The following is a 25171-nucleotide window of genomic DNA, read 5'->3' as shown; positions in this document are numbered from 1 at the left end:
GGGCTATGAATACTTTGAAATTATACAGAAGAAACTCTGACGTAGGTATTTATTCTTAGCTTACTTACGTTTGATTCTGTTTGTTAGCTGAAACGTCATACTCAAATGTATATTTTCTAATCTATAGCGATCCGTCAAAAGTTCATTTCAATTGTATCTATGTGTTTCGACTCATTCATTTGAATGAGCAATTCCAGGCAACAAACCATTCAGTGAGCTTCTACTGCTATCCAGTAAACACAACAACTGTGCTAAAATCAGCAAGGTCACTTAACTGACCTTATTCTAAGCTCTGTGTATTTAGCTGTAAAATAAGCCCACAGCCCCATGGAGAGAAAGTGGGAGTATTCTTTCTTAGACCTGTGTGTCAATCATATTAAAACTTCCAGGGTAGGTTTGAATCTGGGAGCAACTTTTATAGCACCGGCAGTGGGAGAGGCAGCAATGGGCCTGCAGTGTGTGTGTTCCAGAATCTTAAGCAGACACATAACAGGATAACCACATAACAGACAAAAAGGGGTTAGGTTAGACTGGTAGAGTAGAGCAATATCTGGGTGAAAACCAGATGTATTTAGCAGGTAAGCTATATTTCTGGAGTAAATCTCAAGAGTTAATTTAAAATTTTACCTGGAGTGAACCTTTAATAAAACTTTGGGGTATAAATTTTATTTGATGTTGTTTATAAGGTACAACAACTCTCGTAATCATTATGGTAATGTCTCTGCAATTCATGCAAGAAAATGTATGTCTTGGTTTAAAAATGGAATGGCATTGTTGGTTTGATCAAGAGGTAAGGCCAGTTGTGGTCTATGGTGCATTCCATTATGAATGATAAGTGAATTTATAATGGAATGGCATGAATGGGGTTTATAATCAGAAAAATACACTGACCTTAACACTACACAGGTGCAGCAGCATAATGACCCGCCAACTGCAAGCACATCAATTCCTAGAGAAAAGTCCAATGAGATTAACTCAGCAATAGGCTCCGGAAATAAAACATACATTACTAAATCATAAAATAGGTCAGTATAAGCTTGAAGACATTTTAATCATAAAGCAATAGAAATTACTTACACTTTCAAACAATAAAAAAAAAATAATAATAATATTAATAATGTGAATTATATACTTGTATGTAAAAATATCAATTGTTGGAATATTGCACTGGGTAAAATGACATTAGGTTAACCCTAAAACACTTTGCACTTTATTTAATGTCATGGTATAGGGAGCAAAATGGTACAGTAGCTGATTTATGTTAAATCACCTTTCACTATACTTATTGAAGTTGATATCTGCTTATTAGAGGCTACTTGACAGCACTGCTTCTTGCAGCAAAACGTAATTAAAAAGAAGTACTTTGGTTCATTGCACTATTAAAGTAATTAAATATCTGATGCACATGAGTTTGGTGGAAGTGTTATAAGACATCAACCGTGTTGAATATTTGAGTAAGAGTAAGACATCAGCAGTGTTGGATTTTTGGAATTGGAATAAACACATAATTTACATCTTTGCAGTAGCATGAAGAAAAACAGTGTTTATTGCATAAATGTATTACAGACTAACATCAAGTATATACATTATTTACCCTTCTGCCTAATACAGAATGTTCAAAAGCAAAGGTTCATTTTGTTAGTCCATTGTGGTATAAACCTGTGTGATATTTTTTAATCAACTTGCATGTTTATGCACTTAACAGACACCTTCCCTGATGGCCCTATCTTGAGAAATAATAGAAATCATGTAAAAATTTCAATTTCAGACAACTTTCTTCTCATCTGAATGATGTCTACGGAGGTTACAGCATGCTCAAAGCTCCTCCTCTTCTGCATGAGCCGCCATAACAAGCCGCTTCCTCTGGGTAAGCACGTGTGGTCTCGCTCCTGAGCCAGGCTGTGTGTGTCCATAGACATACACAGTGCGTCCTGGCCCTGACCCCGCTCCCTAATCACAATATTTGATTGACAGCAACAAGAGCAAATGGCTCCCGAAGTTGCTTCCCTGTCCTGTGAGAAGAGGGAGAGAGCCACTACAGACTGGCACAGTGCTGGATCAAGTAAGGACTCAGTGAGGGGACAATAATGCTACTGTGACATTTGCATACTAAAGGCATTGCCTTAAGATTAGAAATGGCTTGCTTTTACAACCACTGTAATCAAAATATAGAATACAGAAAAATACTGTGTAGGTGTTTACAAGTCTTACTCTTTACACAGTATTATAGCCCATGATTAGACTATATTTGGTTGACTTTAAAACTTTTATTATACACCTGCATTGGGTGCCGCATGTGCTAAAAATCTCTGAATTGGTTGCCATATACGGAGAATGATTCCAGATTAAAATTTTTGACCCAGCTCAATATTCTAAACCTTTATACTTTTTCTAAAATATTCTTTAGCATATAAGTGCTGTCCATCAGTACAATTAAGGGCTCATTTACACCATAATCCCTGCATTCAGTGTACATTTCCCCATGTGCGTGTTTTCAGTGCTTTGCCACAAGTTTACATGCATTTTCACTTACTGCAATTTATTTTCTTTACTAGGTTGCATTTACATGCATTTGCATGTGTTCATGTGAGTTTTTAGAGCATTTAAGCGCATTTACTTGCGTTTGCAGTGCAAAAAAAAAACATGCAGCTTGTACTTTTTTAAAACACACTTGAAAGCACTGTAAACTAGGCTCATTGGAACAACTTTATTTGTCTTGCATATGCATTTGTACTGCATTTTTGCTGTGTTTACAAAAGCACCTGTCTGCATCTGGTGTAAATGATCCCTAAAGGAGTCTGTTGGTTTACAACAATCCATCCAGCTCAAGAAAGACCTCCATAATTGACAAGACCCATACTGTTTTTGACTTTGTCTGGTAGACAATTATCAGTAGACTTGCTACACCTTCAAGTATCATTTATTGATTCCTTATAGTCTATTTGTCCTCCTTGCCTTGTCATACTTGGCCATCTAAACCCTTTTTTGCACATTTGTTGTATTGAAATAAAGTTTAGATTTAAGTTTAAATTAAAGTTTAAAGTCTGGAGGTTGATCCCCAAAAAAAAGGCTAGTAGAGGGCAAAGCACTAGTATTGAATGTGTTCCCTCTGGAGTGGATCCTTCTCCATTTTCGACTTACTATGTCTTGTTTTGCACTGCCTTTGTGTGGAGTCGGTCATTTTGGGAGAGGCAGGGCTTTACATCCTAAAATCTAGCTGGGAGAACAGTGAGCAGCACAGTGGTGACATTATCAAATCTCTCTCTTGCTGTAAGAGCCCTTTGACATAGCAAATTTTCATGGTCTGAGTTTTTTGCCAATCTAGTTTGCATATGCTGACATATGCACCTCTTCTTATAAAAATAAAACAAAAAAAAACATAATCCGCACCTCATGCAAAACAATCTAATTTTTATGAAATCCTAACGCTAGCAATTACAGTCGGATAGTCGGATCGAGGCACATGAGTGCACCAGGTTTCATAAATATGGTTTATGTTTTTTCCAAGTACCAAAGTTGGAACACATTTGCTGTTGGTAAGGGTTGTAGAATAAAGATCATATCATAAAGGAACATTGTAGTAGTTGTAGGTGAAACTAAAACCATCCATATCACATAAGCTACCCATTTGACAGAAGCAAAGAGCTGTGTCATGTTAGCTATCAATGAAAGCTGAAAGTCCAATGTTAAAGAAATATCTTTTATTGACCAACTCAGCAGTCTGAAAACTCAAGCTATGGAAGCGCATTAGGTTCAAAGAAACCTTACATACTTCAAAAGATTACATTTATTTCACTCTACAGTGCTAGCCAATATTATTACTTTAACTCTGAGCTTTTACTTTATTAAAGTGGATGTAAACCCTCACATATACTCACTGAAGTGAACAGCTTCAGATGATACACAGAAATTAAACAAATCTCCATACATAAGTTTTACTTGTATATGTGCTGTCTTCAGCTTTCTAGACTGTTTAGAAAGTGCACGTCCTGTTATAATCTTCTCTTTCTGATTCACCCGTTGGATAGAAGTTTGACCATACACTGTGAGACAGCTGATTGCAGGAAAAGCACACACCCCTCTGTACAAAGGCAGAAACATGAAAAGCTGTGCTGTGAATAGACCAGCTCTCTGATAATCTGTTTATAGCACCCGCCCCGACACAAAACTCAGCCTGGTTTTATCTCAGTTGATGGAGAACTTGTAAGAAGTTATCATGCTGATAACAGAAGAACGGAGAAGGAGAAAGCCACGTGATTTAGGGCTTTGAAGAGAGATAGGTAAACACTACAGATAGGTGTGCCCAGGTCAAATTTAAAAAATCAGGTTTATATCCACTTTAACTACGTTTACCATACATGGCTCCTTATCAAAAACAGGGAACATCAAATGACACGAGCAGAAACAAATAAGATATAATCATCTGAATACAAATACATAACAGCTAGACAGGTTCACCAGTATCAATTATAACACAAATACACAACAAGGAAAAATAAATCCTGCCTGATATTTGAACCCTACATATGAGTTCTTGACCTTGAGCCAGGTCAAGAAGCATTTCCTGCTAGATGCAGTAGTGGTCTACTCTGAAAAACCTCCCAGGTGCTTCTTTCACAGAACAGCCTTAATGGAAGATAACGCCTTCCCAATATCACATAGTGGTTCAGTAACTGCCTTTTCCAAATGTAAGAATAGTCTGATCCTATACCTACACATGCTGCTATGAAGTTCACTATATAATAGTACCAGTATTGCTTGCAGCAGCTTGGCATTGCATACCATTGCTAAGCTGGTCATCTAGTAGGACCTCCAGGTCCTTTTCCATCCCAGATTCCCCCAGAGGTTCTCCCCCTATTGAGTAACTTTTATTTGTATTTTTGGCACCCAGATCTATTACCTTACATTTTCCAACATTAAACCTCATTTGCCATGTAGACCCACCCCATTATTTTGTTCAGGTCTTCTTGTAAGGTTTCCACATCCTGCAGAGAAGTTATAGCCTTGCTTAGCATAGTATCGTCCGCAAATACTGAGATTGAGCTGTTTATTCCATCCTCTAGATCATTTATGAATAAATTAAACAGGGTTGGTCCCAGGATGGATCCTTGGGGGACCCCAATTTCCGCACCAGACCATTCTGAGTACTCGCCATTTATCACCACCATTGGACTGGCCCCTGAAGCCAGTTTTCAGGTACCCACCCTATGGTCCATACCTTCATTTGTACAGTAAATGTTTGTGGGGAACTGTATTACATGTCTTTGCAAAATCCAGATACACCACATCTACAGGCCTTCCTTTATCTAGATTGCAGCTCACTTCTTCATAAAAGGTTAAAAGATTGGTCTGGCAAGAATGATTCTTCATGAATCCATGTTGATTACTACTAATGATACAGATTTTATTACTAAAATCTTGTTTATAGTCCTTTATCATCTCTTCCAATAGTTTGCAGACTATTGATGTTAGGCTAACCGGCCTGTAGTGCCTAGGGATTTATCTCAGCCCTTTTTTATATATTGGTGCCACGTTGCCTTTTCCCCAATCAGCCTGTCAGTAGACTGTCCATAAAAATTAGGAACAATGGTTGGGCTATCACCTGGCTGAGTTCCTTAAGGACACTCGGGTGTAAAGCCATCTGGTCCCGGTGACTTATTTATGTTAAGTTTTTCAAGTATAATTCTGAGTCTGTCTTCTGTTAACCATGAGGGTGCTTCCTGTGACGTGCTATTAACATTACAGTCTAGGTTACTGTATCCTACCCATTTATTTTGTAAAGACTGAGGAGAAGAATTTTTTCAGAACCTTTGCCTTCTCTTTGTCCTTTATAGCCAAATTCCCTTCATTCCTTTATAGGGCCAATATGTTATGGCCCCACTTTCTTACCATTTATATACTTAAAGAATTTCCTGGATTTTTTCTTACTCTCTTCCGCTATGTGACTACGTGTCTTAGTCGCCTTGATTGCGCTCTTACATTTCTTATTGCATTCTTTGGAATGTTGGAATGTTGACAATGACCCCTCAGCCTTATATTTTTTGAAGGCCTTTTATTTTGTTTTTATATGGATTTTTACATTGAAGTTTAGCCACCCAGGGTTTAATTAAGCTCTGTTAAACGTATTCCGTGTTGGAATGCACTGGCCAATACCTTTATTTAGTATGTTCTTAAAGCATTCCCATTTTTTCTCCCTGTTCTTTGTTCCTAGGATTCTATCCCATTTAATATCATCGAGCAACGAGCGCAGTTTAGGGAAGTTGGTTCTTTTGAAATTCAGTGTCCTTGTATTACCTTTGTTTTTCCTATTTCTGTGATTTATACTGAAACTAATTGACTTGTGGTCACTGTTTCCTAAGTTGCCCCGTATTTCTACATCCTCTGGTTAGGGGGCCTATAGCATATGTCCAGTATTACGTTCCCCTTAGTTTCCTCTCTTTGGCGCTCTACCCATAAGGATTCCACCTCCGCCTTAGCTCCATTAGTGATATCGTCCCTCATATTTACTTGCACATTATTCCTAATATACAGGCATACCCTTTCCCCTTTTTTGTTCTCCCTATCCCTGTGATAAAGGGAATACCCCTGAATGGTTGTCAGTCAATCATGAGAGCCGTTAAACCAAGTCTCTGAAATTCCCACAAAATCAAAATCCTTCTCCCATCTATAGGTATATGGTTGGTTTGGTTGTCTAAAACTAGTTAGGTGGAAAGGTATTCTTTAACTTCCATTTAAAATTTAAAGTGGTTGTAAAGTCTTATTTTTTTATTTTTTTATTTAAATAAACATATTATACTTACCTGTTCTGTGTAGTGGTTTTGCACAGGGCAGCCCAGATCCTCCTCTTCTTGGGTCCCTCATTGCTGGTCCTAGCCTCTCCCTCCTGTTTAGTGCCCCCATAGAAAGCAGCTTGCTATGGGGGCACCCGAGCCGAGCTGCAGCTTCATGTGTCCATTCAGACATGGAGCTGCCGCTCGGTCCTGCCCCCTCTCTTACTGTTTGGCTAACTTACTTTGATTGACAGCCGCAGAAGCCAATGGCGCAGCGGCTGTGTCTCAGCCAATCAGGAGATAGAGTCCCGGAGGGCCGAAGGACTTGTGGACATTGATGGGGCTCAGGTAAATATTAGGGGGTGCTGGGGAGGCTGCTACACCCAGAAGGTTATTTTTGTATCTTAATGCATAGATTGCACTAGGATAAGAAACCTTCTGACTTTACAACTCCTTTAAATTAATTCTGTAAATTCCTAAAGCACAATTACATAGTTTATCAGAGGATTAACAGCATATGATCACAAAATAAAAAAAATCACTATATTTCCTTTGCTATGTTGGGTTTTCGATTTATATTATATTCATGTAAATACGGTATATAATCATGTGCAAAATTTAAGTTGCCATAGAAACAAGAAAATACTGTTTATCAAGGTGCATTTCCGATGTGAGAAATTGAAATGAGACATTTCTACAACGAGTTTGAACTACATGACAATGTTACAACTCCAGATTGCTTTAGAAATGAAATTCACAATATATATACTTTGCGTACTGATCCCTAATGGAGTACCCATATCCCTAATGGAGTATACTACATAGACAAGACCCTCTCAGTGGGATTTTTTATAGCATAAAGTTCAACATGGTTCACAAAAGCTTTATTATCACATATAAAAATAGTGAACAAATAACTGATGATGTTACATAATTGATATTATTGGTAAATATACAAGAATAACCACAACTTTCTGTCAAACTGGATCATAAAGACAGAAAGAATCCCAAGGGTTACCTTGTATGTAATTGCATCTGTATTTTATTTGTACAGTATTTTTAAATGTGGTAATAAAGCTTATTGTGAACCTTTTAAACATATGTTGAACTTTATGCCCTATAGAATCCAATTGAGAGCATCTTGTCTATGTAGTATTCACAATATATACAGAAAAACAAGTCAGCCAACAAGCGGCTGTTTTGGATGATCTTGCACACACTTCAAAAGTAAATAGAAGATTTTGAAATGTATCAGGAGACATATTCAAATTTTTTATTTATTTCTTTTTCATTGGTACCTATTCCTCTACTTTTAGCAGTGGTCTTTGAAGCAATATGACTTTGATAAGCAACCTTTTTAAGAAGAAAGACAACCTTGATGTTCTTTTATCTGTACCATGAGAGAGATAATACTGTAACAGTATGGAGTTGTACAAATCTGATGATAAACTAGAGGCAACGCAGAGATTATGGCTGGCAAAGTAGAAGTCAGTGAGCAGTATTTTTTATTCCATATCTGGCACACTTACAGGGAGATATTTGAGGACTGTCAGCCTTCACAAGAGATACCTAGAGGCCATCAATATCAGCATGTATTACTGTTACTCTGATTCTTCTTACTGTCCACACTGCACAATTGTATTGTAAATCATTTCTGGAAATGTGCTTTCAAAAATGGATTTAAAGAAGAATTGCAAGCTGAACACAAAACCTTGTAATAAAAAATACATATGAGTATATGCTTGCCTGTGATTGCACTGTTATGTGATACAGTTTTTCCATATTCCCTAATACTGGGAATTATTCACAGAATTATTATTTACGAAAAAACTGTAAACCATTCAAGCAAAATAATTCTTTATACCATCATTCCTCTTTACTTCAGAAAGGGCCACCCAATGGGGACCCAAATGTAGTAATCAGGTTGGAGCTTCTCTTGCTGCTGGAATATTAAAAAATAGAGCTTTGGATCACTGTAACTGGATTTAAAAAATCCCCTTGTGGTCTGATTAGCAGTGGCGCCCATTGTTGTATATTAGACCGGAGTCATCTGGTCTAATGAACATCAAATTGTTTTATTTTACCATCTAGACCACATGGTGCCACCCAACATTGCCAAACATCAGTGTAATCACCCTAAACTGAGGTAGTGGCAATTTGTAGCCAAAAACATTTTTTTTAGTAAAATAAAGCAACTTGATGCTCATTAAACCAGATTACCCTGACCTGTCCTCAGATAGGCAATAACTGGTGCCTCTCCTGTTCAAACAACCAACTTGGCTTCAGTAGTTTCAAAACATAGCACACTCACATGAAGGAAGACTATGATCAGCAGATAGGTGCAGAGGGAAATCACATTGGGATATTGGATGTAACATTCAAGCACAGGCTCAATAAGCGTCTGTGGTGTATAGTCAAACTTGCCAAGCAAAGAAAGGGAGACTAGTGTTATATACGGCTGTCCTAGCCGCACCTGATCCCACAACAACACAGTCATCAGTTGAAATAAATGGGCAGCGACATGTTTCAGGGGTCCCATCCCCTTTGTCAAGCTAGCTTAGCCATAAAAACACACAGCACAGCTCAACTCTGCCCCTGATCCCGCCTCACAGGATTTAATTGACCTTAATGCAGAGAATGCCTCAAGGTAAAAAAATAAAAATAAAAAAAACGTTATGCTTATAGCCACTTTAACTGGAGCCCTTTTTATACATAAATATGAATTATATCTTGACCGCCCGAAGATTTACCCCACTTCATGACAGGCCATTTTTTGCGATATGGCACTGCGTTATTTTACCTGATAATTGTGTGGTCGTGGGACACTGTACCCAAATAAAATTTATGTCATTTTTTTCCACAAATAGAGCTTTCTTTTGGTGGTATTTGATGACCATTGCATTTTTTTTTTTTTTTTTTTGCGCTATAAACAAAGACAGACAGGTTTGAGAAAAAAAACAACCCCTAGGCGATCAAAGGGTTAACTGTGTGCCTAGCCAGTTTTTTTTTGTACACAGTGTGGTGCTTTCACTAGGGGAAGAGACCAATCCTAATGTCTGCTTTGTAGAGACACAAAGTCGTCCCTTCTTCCCCTATCAGAACTGATATATGTCTTGTCTACATAGGCATATTTCAGTTCTCTGTGTTTTACAAACAACCAGCAGGTGACACAGGACATCTAGTGGCTGGGACCCACAGATCTGAATCAACACAGCAGAAGCTGCCCACTGGCGGTGCATGCGCACCCCCTGCAGGCAGAAATGCAGAATCACGTATGTATACGTATATATACGTGATTCTGGACAAAGTTGCCACCCTGTAGCAGTAAAAGTACGATAGGGCGGTCAGCAATTGGTTAATATTTACAGTTTGGTCCAGTCCTACTTACCTCCATCTCTTACACTGTCTTTTTAGGACATGGTTCCAGTGCAAGAAGCAGAGTTTCAGGCCTATAAACCTTCCAATCTACCTCCAATACCTTAATACAATACGTAGGATTTGACAAAATAGCAAGTAGTTGTTAGCATGAAAATGGCTAATAGAAAAAGCTTTCAAAATACAAATTACCATAAGATCTGGATGTTTTACTTCCACTCAAACTCTAAGTGAGTGTCAGTACAGAAATGCATCCTCTTTAAAGGAGAACACTGTTCATTTTTTTTTTTTTTGTGAGCAAAGGTGCGAGCGTGAATAAGGAAATATTCTCATATTTTAATACATTCCATTTCAACCTTGGTCTACTAGACTGCAACATCCAAGCCCAAGGAGAACATGCAACATATTTCCAGCCTATTCATACCACAGTTAAAGTACTGAATGCACTGATGCCACTGTGGCTCTGGTGACTGGTCTATTGATACATTAAAATGGTTCTAAAGGCATAAGGTTTTTTAACCTTAATGCATTCTTGTGTTTACCTTAAAGACCTTCCAGCATCAGTTCACCCCAGCCCTCCTAAATATTTACCTGGCTCCACTTTTATATCAGTGCAGTGCTCGTCTGCACTACTCTCTCTACCTTTTCTCATAGGACACAGAGGTAGCAGCAGTAACCATTGGCTCCTGCTGCTGTCAATCAAATACTGTGAGGGGAAGTGGGGGCAGGGCCGAGCTGTTCTGTGTGTGTCTACGGATGCACACAGACCGACTTGGGAGTGTGCCCACAGGAATATCCCCATAGCATTCAGGGGGGAACTTTCAGAAGAGAAGGAGTGGACAGAGCCAATGGAGGACCTCAGAGGAGGAGATAAGGGGCAGCTCGGTGCAATACCATTGTACATAGCAGGTAAGTATAATATGTTTATTATTTTAGGAAAAGTATGCTTTTCAAGTGCTTTAACCATGTGCAGCCTAAATAAGCTTCAGTACTTACCAGCACAACTTTTACAATGCTGTAGGTGGCCCATGTATTGTATATTGCAATGCAGTGCTACCACCAGCCAGACCTTTAGGGATTAACAGAAAAAAAGACCAGCAAGAAGAGTAAATGTGAAAAAATGTATTAGGTCTGAAGCAATGGGGTTGATTTACTAAAAGAAAATAGACTGTTCGCTTTGCAAGAAAATGTTCTCCAGTGCTTAGAGAATTAAGCTTTCCCACACTCAAATTGCTCTGGGCCAAATTACCTTGCAAAGTTTGCTTTTGGTAAATCAACCCCAATATGTTTCCAGAAGAAGATTCCATGGAGATTTCATGAAATGTACATACACTTCACAATCCAAACAATAAATGACCAGGATAGAACCTATAATTCTAAGAAATATTCCAACCTATAGTGTGCATCACGAACAGGTGCCATAGGACTATTTATTCTAGCACATGGTCTTTCCTTCAATTGTTTGGGCTACAAAATCAGCTTTTATGCCTGCATACCTCCATCATATGTATGCTGGCATCATACTGTATCCTCAGTCCCCCTTGTTCTGCTTTACAACAAAGCTTTGTATCTCTAAATTTAGAACCAAACTTTATTTCAACAAATGAGGAGTAATAGTAGGAGCTATTCTTTAATTTGCGTAAAGAAATTAGTCAAACCAGTTTCACAGTGATTAATATAGCAGAGGTGCTAACATCTTTGCCTAAAGCTGTTACACTGAACAGTTGAAGGTATTTCTTTTATAAATAACTTGTGTATCATGTCATTTCCTTACATAAATATCCTTGTCTCTGCATTTTCTTGATGTGGTTTAGTAGACATTAGGGTTTAGAAGCTGAACAAGCAAGAGAATGTATATTAATGGCATAGCAACACAGTTGCTAAGGGATGCATGTAATTCACTCCATTAACATACACCACTTCTTGCATTTGTGCAAAGAATCTTAAGTTCTTAATTATTTTTTTATCATTTTTTATTTCTGAAATTCTTCAGGTGGCACAAATAAAACAGATAGTTACCTTATTCGCATTGAATATTTATTACATTTGTAAGAATACATCATAACAAACAACCTTTTTATATTTTGCCTTTAAGGTAGAGATATTTGATTATGAAGGTTCCTTAAATGTTATGTTAGTTAAAATAACAGCTAAAGAGTGCCCCAGGCACAAAATTCCCCAATATATTTTTTTCTTGTGTTAATGTTATTGCCCAGAAGAATTTTCTCCTATACAATCCTATTGGCTTAGGACTATGATGGGCAGCCTGGGTGGCCTTTAGGAATGTGCAGGAGGTGGAAGAGGACAGGCAAGATTGGCTTTTTAGCAGTGGCAAAGCTTTGCCTAATCAAAATATCCAGCAATGTGGGGGACAATGAAAGCTGTTGCAGATATTTGTGGGCATCTTTAAAGCAGAATTATGCCCAACATTTTCACTTCACCCCTCATCATAAAACATATAGTATGCATCCCTTATAAAATGTACTTCCATAGGTTCTGAAGCTGCACCATTTACTAGATATTGCTCTCTGCTTCAACCAATAATGTCATATGTGCAGTTCATTGTTCATTCACGGTACACTGCCTATGCCGTGATCGTAGAGAGCACCATGCCATAGTGACGTAATCCTCACTGCCCAATATAGGTGTTCTGTTTTGCACTACTCATCGTAGCAGCATGGTAATTTTTATATCTGAAAAAAGCTTAGTTATTTCTTACTGCGCAGAGTAGAAATTGCCATTATTACATCCCTAATGGGTAGAAGAAGGTTTGGAGATGTTGGCAGGAGGAACATTCTAACATGGTGCCATCTCAGCCAGAGAGAAACAAAAGATGAGGTGAGTTGAAGGAGAATTAAAAAACCCTGTTGTGGTCTAAGTGGCAGTGGCGCCCATTGTGGTCCAATAGATGGGAGTCATCTGGTCTAATGAACATCAAGTTGCTTTCTTTTACCAAAAAAGGCTTCTGCACAATTCAGACCACATGGTGCCACCCAACATAACCAAACATCAGTGTAATCACACAAAACTGAGGCAGTGGAAATTTGTAGCCATAAATGTTTTTTTCAGTAAAATAAAGCAACTTGATGTTCATTAAACCAGATTACCCTGACCTGTCCTCAGACAGACGACAACAGGTGCCTCCCCTGATCGAACAACCAACTGTTTTCAACTCACCTAGTTTTCAAACACCTGCTTGTGAACAGCTTGTGGATCCAGGATTGGAACCCCTGTGAAATCAAGAGCAACCATTTTCATTCTGTGTGAAGACAAGGTTTTCTCCACTTGCTCATAGGGAGACTTGTGTGTTCCCACCCCACAGGGTGACCACAGCCTTAACAGATTTAAGCCTTTTTTTCCCCTACTGATCAACTTGAGTGCATTAACATTCCTGAGTCAACTAACTAGATTATAGGGCTCTCCCTCTTTTCTTTTTCGGTGGACACCCCAATCTGCAACAGTGACCAGCATGCAAACCCTAGGGGACTGAACCACACAGAATGTTGTGGACCAAAAAAATGCTGCATTTCTTGGCTCTGAGGAAGGGGTGCTCGCCCTCGAAATGTGTCAGCCTAGCCACAGCAGTTTCATGCAGTACACTGCATGCCATCCAGCATTGCACAGTACCTTGGCTACCTTGGAGATTCTATGTCGATCATGTTGATGTGTGTAATATTCACACCTGTTTTGTGAGTATAATATATACTTTTTACTATTTTAATACATGTTTTCAGTGGTAATGCACTAGGTCGGTGCACCCCTTGCTTTGTTGTTGTTTTCAATGTTGTGGACCACCACACTTTATACCTCCAATCAAAAAGATAACTGGAACATCAATATGGATAATTATACGCCTGTATACATTATTATTTATTCTTTAGGGTTGCCCCGATACCGATAGCAGTTTCGTTGCCGATACTAAGCATTTGTATCGGTACTCGTGCAAGTGCACCAATACCTGAAACAGATACTGTCAGGCTCCATTCTTTCAGCTGTCAGCAGGATTCCCCCACTGACAGCTAAAATGTAAAAAAAAAGCAGGCAATTATCAGTTGTTAAGGAGCGAGGCCACAGCGTCCCTAACAACCAATGACTCATTCAGCTGTCAGTGGGGTTCCCCTGTTGACAGCTGAAGTGTTAAAGAAGCCTGGCAGCTGGGCAATGTTTATCAACAACATTGCTCAGACACTGAAATACTAAGATAAATAGAAACATTGTTCCTTTTTGTATCTTTCTGTTTCTTCATCTACAGATCAAAGGGATGGACTTTGATTTGCAGATAAAGACAGGTTAAAGCAACCTGTGAAGTAAAAAAAAAATTATTTTTGTGTTTTTTATTAACCACTTTAGCCCCGGAGGATTTGGCTGCTCAATGACCAGGCCCTATTTTGCGATTCGGCGACACTGTACCCAAATGAAATTGATGTTCTTTTTTTCCCACAAACAGAGCTTTCTTTTGGTGGTATTTGATCACCTGTGCGATTTTTATTTTTTGCGCTATAAACAAAAAATGAGCAACAATTTTAAAAAATAACAATATTTTTCACATTTTTTATATGAAATTATCAAAAAAAATGTAAAAATCAAACTTTTTTAGGCATTTTAGGCCAATTTGTTTTCTGCTACATATTTTTGGTAGAAAAAATTGCAATAAGTGTATTTTGACTGGTTTGTGCAAAAGTTAGTGCGTTTACTAACTACGGGAAAGATTTATGTCATTTTTATTATTTTTTTTTTTAACTAGTAATGGCGGCGATCTGCAATTTTTTTTGCGGGACTGCGACATTGCTGCGGACAGATCGGACCCCTGACTGACATGGGGCTACCAGTGACATTACTACAGTAATCAGTGCTATAAATATGCACTGTTACTGTAAAAATGACACTGGCAGGGAAGGGGTTAACTTTACTGGTCTACAAGGGGTTAAGTGTGTCCCTAGGGGCGTGATTCTAACTGTCAAGGGGCGTGGCTAGGGAAGTAACCACAGAGATATGCGATCCTATATAGCAGGATCGCATAGCCTCTGTGCTTACTTCAGGGAGAATGACAGATGGCTGTGTTTACATCAGCCGTCTGTCTTTCTCCCTCTGCTGCAGGAGATAGTGAGTGGCGGTCACACGCGCTTGCTCCCCAGGGAACGAGCGGGGGTGGGAGCGTGCCGCCGGCGGCACAGGCTCGCCCCCTACAGTCTCGTGGGCGAGCAACGTAGGTCTACGTCGCTTTGCCTGTAAGCGGCAGAGTGCCACAGTAAATGTACAGTTGGCGGGGTGGAAGTGGTTAAATGTTTCTCTGTTAAACCCCTTATTAACCCTTCATTTATGCTTATCATCCCTAGTTAACTCTTTATTCTCCTCCATTTAATTATTATTTTCTTGCTGTTTTTTTTTGTTAACTTCTATTATATAAATAATTAATAATTAAAACTTTTTTTTGTTTGCTTTGTTCATTAATATTTTTACACCTTTAACATATTTTCACACGTTTTACATTGAAAAAAGTACAAAATGTAAAAAAAAAGTATTTATTTTTATTTTTAAAAAACTTTTCAATGCTTTGTACCATTGCTGACAGCTGAAGTGTAAACAAAACAATTGCGCTAGGTATAGGTAATTGGTATCGGCGAGCACTAAAAAAAAAAGTTTTGATGCATCCCTACTATTCTTGTATTATATGTCATGTTTTGAATTGCTGTTTTATATTAATAAGGCGTGTTTACTTTGTCTACTTTGTGCCTTACCTTTCAATAGTTATTTTGTTCTGGGAGTTATGTACATGGTATGTAATGTTGTATATATTCTGGCAATTTTTATTTTTCTGTTATATGAATAGCATATATCAATATACTGTTTTAAAAAAAAAATAATTCTGTCTGCATTTGATTTAATTTATAGCTTTTACTTGTGATATTTGTGGGATTTATACATGTAACAGCACCAGATTCATAGGTGATTGTATATATAAATTGAGGTTTTAGGCTGAAACCCTCATTTGCAATCTTAGATTGTTGCAAACACACAGAATCAAGAACAGTTTGTCATCCAGAGGAATTTGGTGAATGCAGTAAAATCAGTGATGACCTGTAACTTCCACTAGATTATTAGGTCTCATGCACACTGGGCATTTTTTCTACTACAGGCGTTTGGTAATTTTTTTTTTCTGCCTCTAAACACCCCAGCATGTTAGCCTATGCGTCCAAGCATTGCACACATAGGCGTTTAGAGGAGTTTGGAGGCAGGGGTGTTTGGAGGCAGAAAAAAAAACCCCGCAGCCAGTTTGTCCAGAAGCAGCAGTGTTTTGGCAGAAAAAATGATTGACGTGCCTAAATGTGTCTAAACGTTTAAAACACGTGTTAACGCTAGCCGCGTTTAGCGCTTGATCGTTAATTCATTGCAATGGCCAGAATAATGCACACGGTTACAAGTGTGAAGCTTTTTTCCTGCCAAAACGCTGCTGCCAGGAGGAAAGGAGTCTAGGAGAGTTAGCAAAACAACCAGTGAGAAATGATTATTCAAGACATGCAGATAATGTCAGCAAAAGACACTTGATCTGGCAAATATACAGAATACAGCCAGTGAATTTATTTTAACGATTTTGATGTACAATTTGCTGGGTGTTCGGTAATGCATAACCTATACACTAGGAATCGACTGATTATCTGCAAAGCCGATACATCGAGGGCCGATCTGCACTTTCCCGGTATATTGGAATTGGCCACCAAGGTGGCCGATATTACCAATATTTCGGAAAGTGCTTGTACCGGAGTGATGCCTGCAGCTAGAGGCATCACCCTAGTACCGGTGTCCATAGACGACGGTCGGCTGTCTTGTAATGACAAGCGATGAGGCTGAGAAGCCACTCGGCTGTCATTACAAGGGGCGGAAGGGGATGTCGCCCCCTCCCGCCACCTTCCGCGGCTCGCCTGGGTCTCCTGTCCCACCGGGAGACCCGGGCAACCAGCCTGCACGGCTACCGAAGAACCGATCAAAGCCGCCTTCATCTCTGATTGGGTCTCCATGCAAAAACCCGGAAGTGATGTCATGACATCACTTCCGGGTACTGTCTGGTGCCAGATTAAAAAAATAACAGCATTCAAAACAGCCAAACTTGGTGTCTTGAATGCTTTTGAGTGCGGGGGAGGGGGTTGGGGTCTCTCCACAAGAGTACCTGTCAAAGAAAAATGTTTTTTTTTAAATGTACAAAAATATCGGCCCATATCGGCTGATACCGATACGCATTGACCAAGATATCGGTATCGGCAATGAAAAAAAAATGATATCGGTTGATCACTACTATATACTGTGTATATATATATATATATATATATATGTGTGTGGTTTTTTTGCCTTCCTCTGGATCAAATGCAGGATATAGGAATCTGCATATAGAGCAGTGTTTCTCAACCAGGGTTCCTCCAGAGGTTGCTAGGGGTTCCTTGAGCAATGGGCAGTTTCTGTCTCTCAGATAAGTTCCCCTGACACCATTTTGATCTTTTTAGCTATCCAGAAGAAGGTAATTCTTCCCAGTGTCCACAAGTGTAAGGAGCATTTATCCCACTGACCATTACACTAATGTATCATGAGTTGTAAATATAGTCATTTTTTTTTTTCCTCTGTGTTGAAAAAGTTGAGAAAGGCTGATATAGATGTTTTCTTTTTACTTACTTAATTTTACTTAATTCAAGTTTTTTTTGTTTGTTTGTTTTCTGTCTATTGGTTGAAATAGATGGTCTTTTTTTCAATCTGACTATGTAGCTATCTAAGCAAAAATTACTGTGATAGAGTTGGCCATCATTCCATATTATAACAAGGAAAAAAGAAAAATAGAAAAAGCGGGACTATATGGGCCACAGTGTTGAAGGGATATTGACAAATATTCACAAGTTTTAGTAAAAAAGAACATCTTTATTATTACATTTTAAAATGAACATGTATGTACATATATTAAAAGAAAACAAAAGAGAAACTCCATTGGGAGCACTGATACATATATACCACATAAGTATCCGTGGTCACGACGTAAGTACAGGCTGACGGTCCCCGGCAAGCCGACGCGTTTCGCAATAAAGGCTTCCTCAGGGCACCAAGAGACCAGAAAAACAAGTACACTTCTAGTTAGCTCAATGAGATCATGGGCAGGCTAAACAATATGCATTCCTGGGCAGGCGTCGGAACCCTCTATCTGGTATTTGGCAGGTTTATATTCAGATGATCTCCATCGTTGTATGAGCAGTAATTTATAAACTTAGAGGTGGGCCGCCCTCATCTGGCTAAGCAGTATATACATATATATATATATATATATATATATATATATATATATATATATATATATATATCCCTCTCTCCTATTGATTTATAATAGATGTTTCAGCTTCTGGTATAATCAAGATATGATTTCCAGTCCATACACTAAAATAATATTTGAGGGATCAGCCTGTAGTTGACCATCAATTTCCAATGTAAGCATGCCCCACTTCAGCCCCCCTAGAGGAATGACTACCGGATGGAGCGTCCAACACTCTATTGCTCAAGTACAGTTAAGCCAATCTGCCTGTGTTCATGTATGTTCCAACATAGCCAACTACTTAGCTACATTTTTTTGACTTTTTTTTTTAAACAGTAAAATGTTTACTAAATAATGAGGGTGACAAGGAATAAAGTGTATGTCCCCTTAAGACAAAACAGCAAAATATCAACTTAAGTCAAGACAAATTTATTGAAATCATCTGTATTTTTCCCATTATGCCTTACAAACTAGATGAATGAGATAAACAGTAATAAAAAATAAACACTTTTTTTTTTAAAAAAAAGCTGGAATCTGACTTTTGCTTTGCATTTACTTAATCAATGGGTTATGGCATTAATGCATCTCTGTTTTTTAGGTAATGTACTTCTTTTGCACAAATTAAGCTGTACAGTACAGAAACTTTGGCAAATATGAATTTTGTTTATAGTTGTTTTTGTAGAGTGAGACAAGAAGCTTTTTTATCAAATAATAAGCATGCTTTGAAAAAGCATAGCTAACTGTGACACGATATTTGGGGCCTCTGCCAGCTCACTTGCTGAGAAGATTATCCTCTACTGCTAAACACGATCCAAAGAAAATATAAGCCAATAAGAAAGTCAGCTAAGGAAATAACAAAAACTAAAAATAAGCTGTGAATGTCCCTAAAACAGACACCAAACCAAACTAGGTGAAACATATTTTATTATAGAAAGACTAATTTCCCATTTAGTGATACGGTATGAATACTCAGAAGTGAGTTGCCTACTTTGCCATCTGGATAATTTACGTTTTGAAAGTTATCCTCTCCATAACCAAAAAGGTAACATTTATATTTGTATTTATTTATGATGTAAAAAAACTATTCGAAATGACAATTAAAGAAACATTAAACAGAAAAACAAAGATGTAATATATTGCAGTGTAACAATTCTTAGATGTGGTGGCTGCATTCATTTTTCCTTTTTTTTAACCTGGTGATCCAGCCAGTAAGTCTGTTATTTTTCAACATCAAGCTGTCCAGCAAAAGTAGCAGTTAGAGGAAAACCATTTAACAAAGACAGGCGTGCTTACAATGTTTTTTTAATTTGTGTAAATCCTAAAAGGGAAAAAAAAATGTTTCTATAACTGTTTAAAAAGTGATAGGTGGGGTTCATCTTTAATTTGTTAGTGACTCCATTGCTCCTCCATTAAGAGTGGAGACATCCTAAGACAGGAAATGTGTCACTGGTTAGAACACCACGTGAGAATAAAAGAAAAAAAAAATACTCCAAAAAAAGAAAACGAATACAGCCACCACATCTAAGGATTGGTAAACTGCAATATATAATATGTTGTTTCTGGGTTAAATAATGTTTTGAATTATGGAATGAATTATAAATGTTTCCCTAAGTGCAGTGGTATCTCTGAATTTAAAGTGGTTTTAAACCCCATCTCGTACTTGTACCTATAGGTAAGTCTATGATAAGGCTTACCTATAGGTACTGTAAATATCTCCTAAACATGTACCGTTTAGGAGATATTTACTGTATAGTGCGCCGATGATGTCATCAGTGCGAGCTCACCCTGTGCCGTGACCCGCGGCTCCCATGCGCATGCGCGGAAATGACGTCACGTGGCTCTAGCCTGTAGCACAGTCCGAGTCGGTGGACCCGGAGGGAAGACGGGTGAACAAGGATGCAGCCTCCAGTGGGGACATCGAGGGCTTCGTTTGGAAGTAAGCGTCACATAATGTGCTAATATGCGTTGTATACTAGCAAATTATGCCTTTACTTTTCAAGTAACAAAAAAAGAAAAAGAAAATCACTGACTTTACTTCCTCTTTAGAGGCCGGATTGAAATACTGTAGATATAAACTCACTGTAGAAAGTTGCACTAATTTGATATGCCACCATTATTTTCCTTTTTTTCTCCTTTACTGCATGTCTTCTGTTTTATTTCCCTTTTTTGAGTTGTATTGAACTGTATAGTATTAAAACAACACCTCTTGACAAAAGTCTGGAAGTTACGTATCTCATTAATTTAAAAATATGATTCCTGCTTTATAACTTACTTTGTCTTTTTGTTATTCCAAATGTTTCTATTGTGTTGTACAAAAACACCTTTTCAATAAAAATTGATCTAATTAAAAAATAATGCTGTACATTGAATTATAGGCACATCTTAAAAATGTGTAATTCACTTCAGTCAAGTCCAGGCCATCAGCTAAACACAGGGGTTGATTTACTAAAAGTAGGGAGAACAAAATCTGGTGCAGCTCTGCACAGCAATCAATCAGCTTCCAGGTTTTATTGTTAAAGCTTAATTGAACAAGCTGACTTTAGAAGCTGATTGGCTAAGATGCAAAGCTGCACCAAATTTTGCCCTCTCCAATTTTAGTAAATAAACCCCACAGAGTTCAAATACATATATGGGAACTGATTGACCTGCCAAAGGATTTGTAAATCTGTGCAGCCAGTTCTATGATCTAGCCACCCCTGCCTGACAGCCAACCTGTACTGCAGCAACAGCACACTTTGGTCAATAACATTCACAAATCTGCTGACTAGACAACCTGTTAAAACAGTAAGTACCAGATAATCTTCTTTTTTGAATATAATTTAGCTATATATACTTAGTCATAATTCTTTAACCACTTTACCACCGGAGGATTTTGCTGTCTTACGTCCAGGTCACTTTTTGCGATTCGGCGCTGTGCGACTTTAACTGACAATTGCGCGGTCGTGCGACGCCATACCCAAACGAAATTTAAGTCCTTTTTTTCCCCACAAACAGAGCTTTCTTTTGGTGGTATTTGATCACCTGTGCGATTTTTACTTTTTGCGCTATAAACAAGAAAAGAGCGTTTATTTTGAAAAAGTAACAATATTTTTAACATTTTTTTATATGAAATTCCTCCCAAAAAATATGTAAAAATCTATTTTTTTTAAAATTTTTGGCCAATTTGTTTTCTGCTACCTATGTTTGGTAAAAAAAATCACAATAAGCATATTTTGATTGGTTTGCGCAAAAGTTATTGCGTTTACTAACTAAGGGAAAGATTTCTGTCATTTTTGGTGGGTTTTTTTTAACGAGTAATGGCGGCGATCTGCGATTTTTTTTGCGGGACTGCGACATTGCGGCGGACAGATCGGACCCTTGACTGACATTTTTGACACTTTTGGGGATACCAGTGACATTACTGCAGTAATCAGTGTTATATATATGCACTGTTACTGTAAAAATGACACTGGCAGGGAAGGGGTTAATTTTATTGGAGAGGGAGGTGTTAATGTATGCCTGGTGCTTACTGACGTGTGGGGGGGGGAGTTGACTGAGTGAGTCAGGGACAGATCAGATGTTCAGCTATGCTGAACACTCCGATCTGTCACTCCCTGTCACTTAGGAGATCCGCCCGCTCTGTTTACACAGGCGGGCGGATCTCCAAACTAGATTCCCCGACGATCGGGGAAGAGCAGCGGCGATCGCCGCCGCTCCTCCCCTGGCCCGACTCCCGCTGTGAATGAAAACAGCGGGAGTGCGCCTCCGGCAGCGCGCAAGCTCCGCCTACAGGGGGAGGAGTCCAGCGACGTAGGTCTACGTCGCTGGACGATAACGAGCCACTGTGCCGCAGTAGATGTAAAGTGGTTAATCAATTAATTAATTTAATATAATTTTGAATTGATATTAGTCAATTTAAAGACATTTGTCTTGATTACAAAATGCATGGAGAAATTAGTGTCACTATGATTAATAGCATTATGCTCATTTCTCCATTTTCATGCAGTGCAGTTTTAGAAAATCCACATTGACATTGTGCAAATAATTAATCACCTGCAAAGTGTACACATTTAACACACATTTGAATATAGGAAGCAACAAGTCTCTTTCTGGAAAATACATTAAAATAAAACCTGCATCTGTGTCAAAAACACATTAAAATGCATTTAGAAATGTTCTAAGAGTCTGCAAAACATCCCTAGCTTGTTCATGTGAACACCTAGAGCCTGAATACATAAAGTAAGTAAGGTAAAATGCATTGAAGTCAACTTGTTTTAACTTTGAAACCTCTAACCAAAAGGAAGACACTTTCTTTTCTCCAACTTCCCCTGCATAAGACTGTATATTCGAAATGAAAATGAATTCACTTCAGTACATTCTGTAAATCAGCATTCAGTAAATCAAGACTTTAAGACACAGATGTCCTATGCATTCTTCATGTAAGATGCCAAAACCCTTACCAAGGCTAATCTGTAAGGCCCCTTTCACACGGGTTGTCCGATCAGGTCCGCCTTTCAGTTTTTCAGGCTGACCTGATCAGATCTTGCACTCTCCCCTATGGAGCGACGGATGTCAGCAGACACACGTCCACTGACATCTGCCGCTATTCGATCTGAATCCAGACAATGGTGGTCCTATTTTCCATCCGTCTGGCGGTTCGGATCGGATAGGTTGGGATAAAAATGGACGGTCCATTTTCCCCTGATTTCCCCATAGAGGAGAGAGGGACTGTGTGTACCTCCGCTCTGCAGTGAGCAGAGACGGACCTATCACCTGCCTGCTCAGTGGGGATCAGCAGAGTGATCCCCCACTGAGCAAGCAGAGTCAGCCAAATAGAAGCGTCCGTGTATAAGGGCTAAGAAATCTGTAAGAACTGTAATACTTGAAATATGGTCAACATTTAATACCTAAAAGCCATAAAAGCTGCAATCAGGGCTATCACGTAAACATAGTATTTTGTAGAGCATACACCTCTGCATGTTTAGCCCTAATCATCTTCAAATCAAAGAAAAAATGAAAGCCCCTCCCCCCAACACAGACTTTGTGGTATAGTGGGGGCCAGGGCTTTTTTTCAGCAGGAACGCGGGGGAACGCAGTTCCGTCACCTCCAGCACTGAATGTATGAAATGGCAAGGGGTGTGCTGTAGGGTCTACTGATGCTGGATGCTGGGGGATCTATTGTTGCTGTAGTGGATCTAATTTTTCAGGTGGTCTATTTTTGCTTGGAGGGATCTACTATTGTGGGAGGGATCTATTGTACCTAACTGCTGGAGAGTCTATTGACGCTGGCTTTTGAAAGATCTGTTGTTGCTGCCACGGGTCTATTGCTTGGGTAATATTTTGTTGCAGGGGGTCGACAGTTGCTGGGGGAATCTATTGTTGCTGGGGGGGGGGGTATATTGCTGCTGACTGAAGGGGGGGGTGGGTCTACTTTACAGCTTTTCTTGTTATCATTAACAAATTCCATACAAATTACTTAACCGCTTGCCGACTGCGCACAGTATATTTACTGCGGCAGTCAGCCCCTCACAGGCAGAGTGACATAGGTCTACGTCGCTAGCCTGTGAGGCTCTGGGGAGCGAGCGCGCGCCCGCGGAGGCGCGCTCCCGCGCGGTCACGGACCCCCCCGCGCATGTGACCGGCGGACCCGATGTCCGCTGGTCACTCGGCGATCGTCGGGGGAGAGGGACAAAGTCAGGCGGCTTGTGTAAACAAGCCACCTGTCGTTCTCCTCGGTGTAAAAACACTGATCACACGGTTCTACAATGTAGAACCATTGATCAGAGTCCCTACAGCTCAAGCCACAGCCAATCACAGTAAGAATCACGCCCCTAGGGACACACACAGCCCCTCCCTCTCAAATAAAGTTAACCCCTTCACTACCAGTGTATTTTTACAGTAACAGTGCATATGTATAGCACTGATTACTGTAGAAATGTCACTGGTAACCCCAAAAGTGTCAAAAATGTCAGTCAAGGGTCCGATCTGTCCGCCGCAATGTCGCAGTACCGCAAAAAAAAAATCGCAGATCGCCGCCATTACGCATTAAAAAAAAACAACAAAAATGACAAAAATCTTTCCCTAAACGCGATAACTTTTGCGCAAACCAATAAAAATACGCTTTTTGTGATTTTTTTTACCAAACATAGGTAGCATAAAACAAATTGGCCGAAAATGTTAAAAAATTTAGATTTTTACATTTTTTTTTGGGGAATTTCATATAAAAAAATGTGAAAAATATTGTTATTTTTGCAAAATTGACGCTCTTTTTTTGTTTATAGCGCGTGATCAAAAAATCGCACAGGTGATCAAATACCACCAAAAGAAAGCTCTGTTTATGGGAAGAAAGGACGTCAAATTCGTTTAGGTACAGCGTCGCACGACCGCGCAATTGTCCGTTATAGTCACGCAGTGCCGAATCGCAAAATACCCCCTGGTCGTTTAGCAGCCAAATCCTCCGGGGCTTAAGTGGTTAACACAGCAAAATTATACTTGGCTCTGTATTCCTTAAATGAGGTGGTGCTTAGAGGTGGGTAGGGGGTGGAAACAAGGGATGGTGCTCGGAGGTGGGTAGAGGGCAAAGACACGAAAAGACTCAGAAGGGGGAGTTCCAGCACCTTTTCACTGAGAAAAAAAGCCCTGGTGGGGGCACTGGTGATGTTGTCAGGGTCTCATGGATGCACCCTGAGATTCCTAGGAAGGTTACATAACCAGTGCCTACCAGGGAGATCTAATTTCCAAACATGCACCTCATCTCATGCAA

The 25171-nt window shown here is 39.1% G+C and overlaps 1 protein-coding gene across 3 annotated transcripts in view; it reads right to left on the bottom strand.

Moving 5' to 3' along the window:
• The window catches only part of HECW1 (HECT, C2 and WW domain containing E3 ubiquitin protein ligase 1), a 504763-nt gene that overhangs the window by 331060 nt on the left and 148532 nt on the right, over positions 1-25171 (bottom strand). Inside the window, exon 2 of one of the 3 annotated variants that reach the window (XM_082259513.1) lies at positions 892-949. The exons of the other annotated variants lie outside the window; for them this stretch is intronic. Coding sequence (XP_082115639.1) covers positions 892-918 — 27 coding nt within the window. The 5' untranslated portion in view covers positions 919-949. The remainder of the gene's footprint in view (positions 1-891; positions 950-25171) is intronic. 3 annotated transcript variants of the gene reach the window in all.

The sequence above is a fragment of the Pelophylax lessonae genome (assembly GCF_965119305.1).
Source record: "Pelophylax lessonae genome assembly, chromosome: 5".
In the NCBI taxonomy this organism is placed as follows: Eukaryota; Metazoa; Chordata; class Amphibia; order Anura; family Ranidae; genus Pelophylax; species Pelophylax lessonae.
This window is presented reverse-complemented; position numbering and strand designations above follow the sequence as displayed.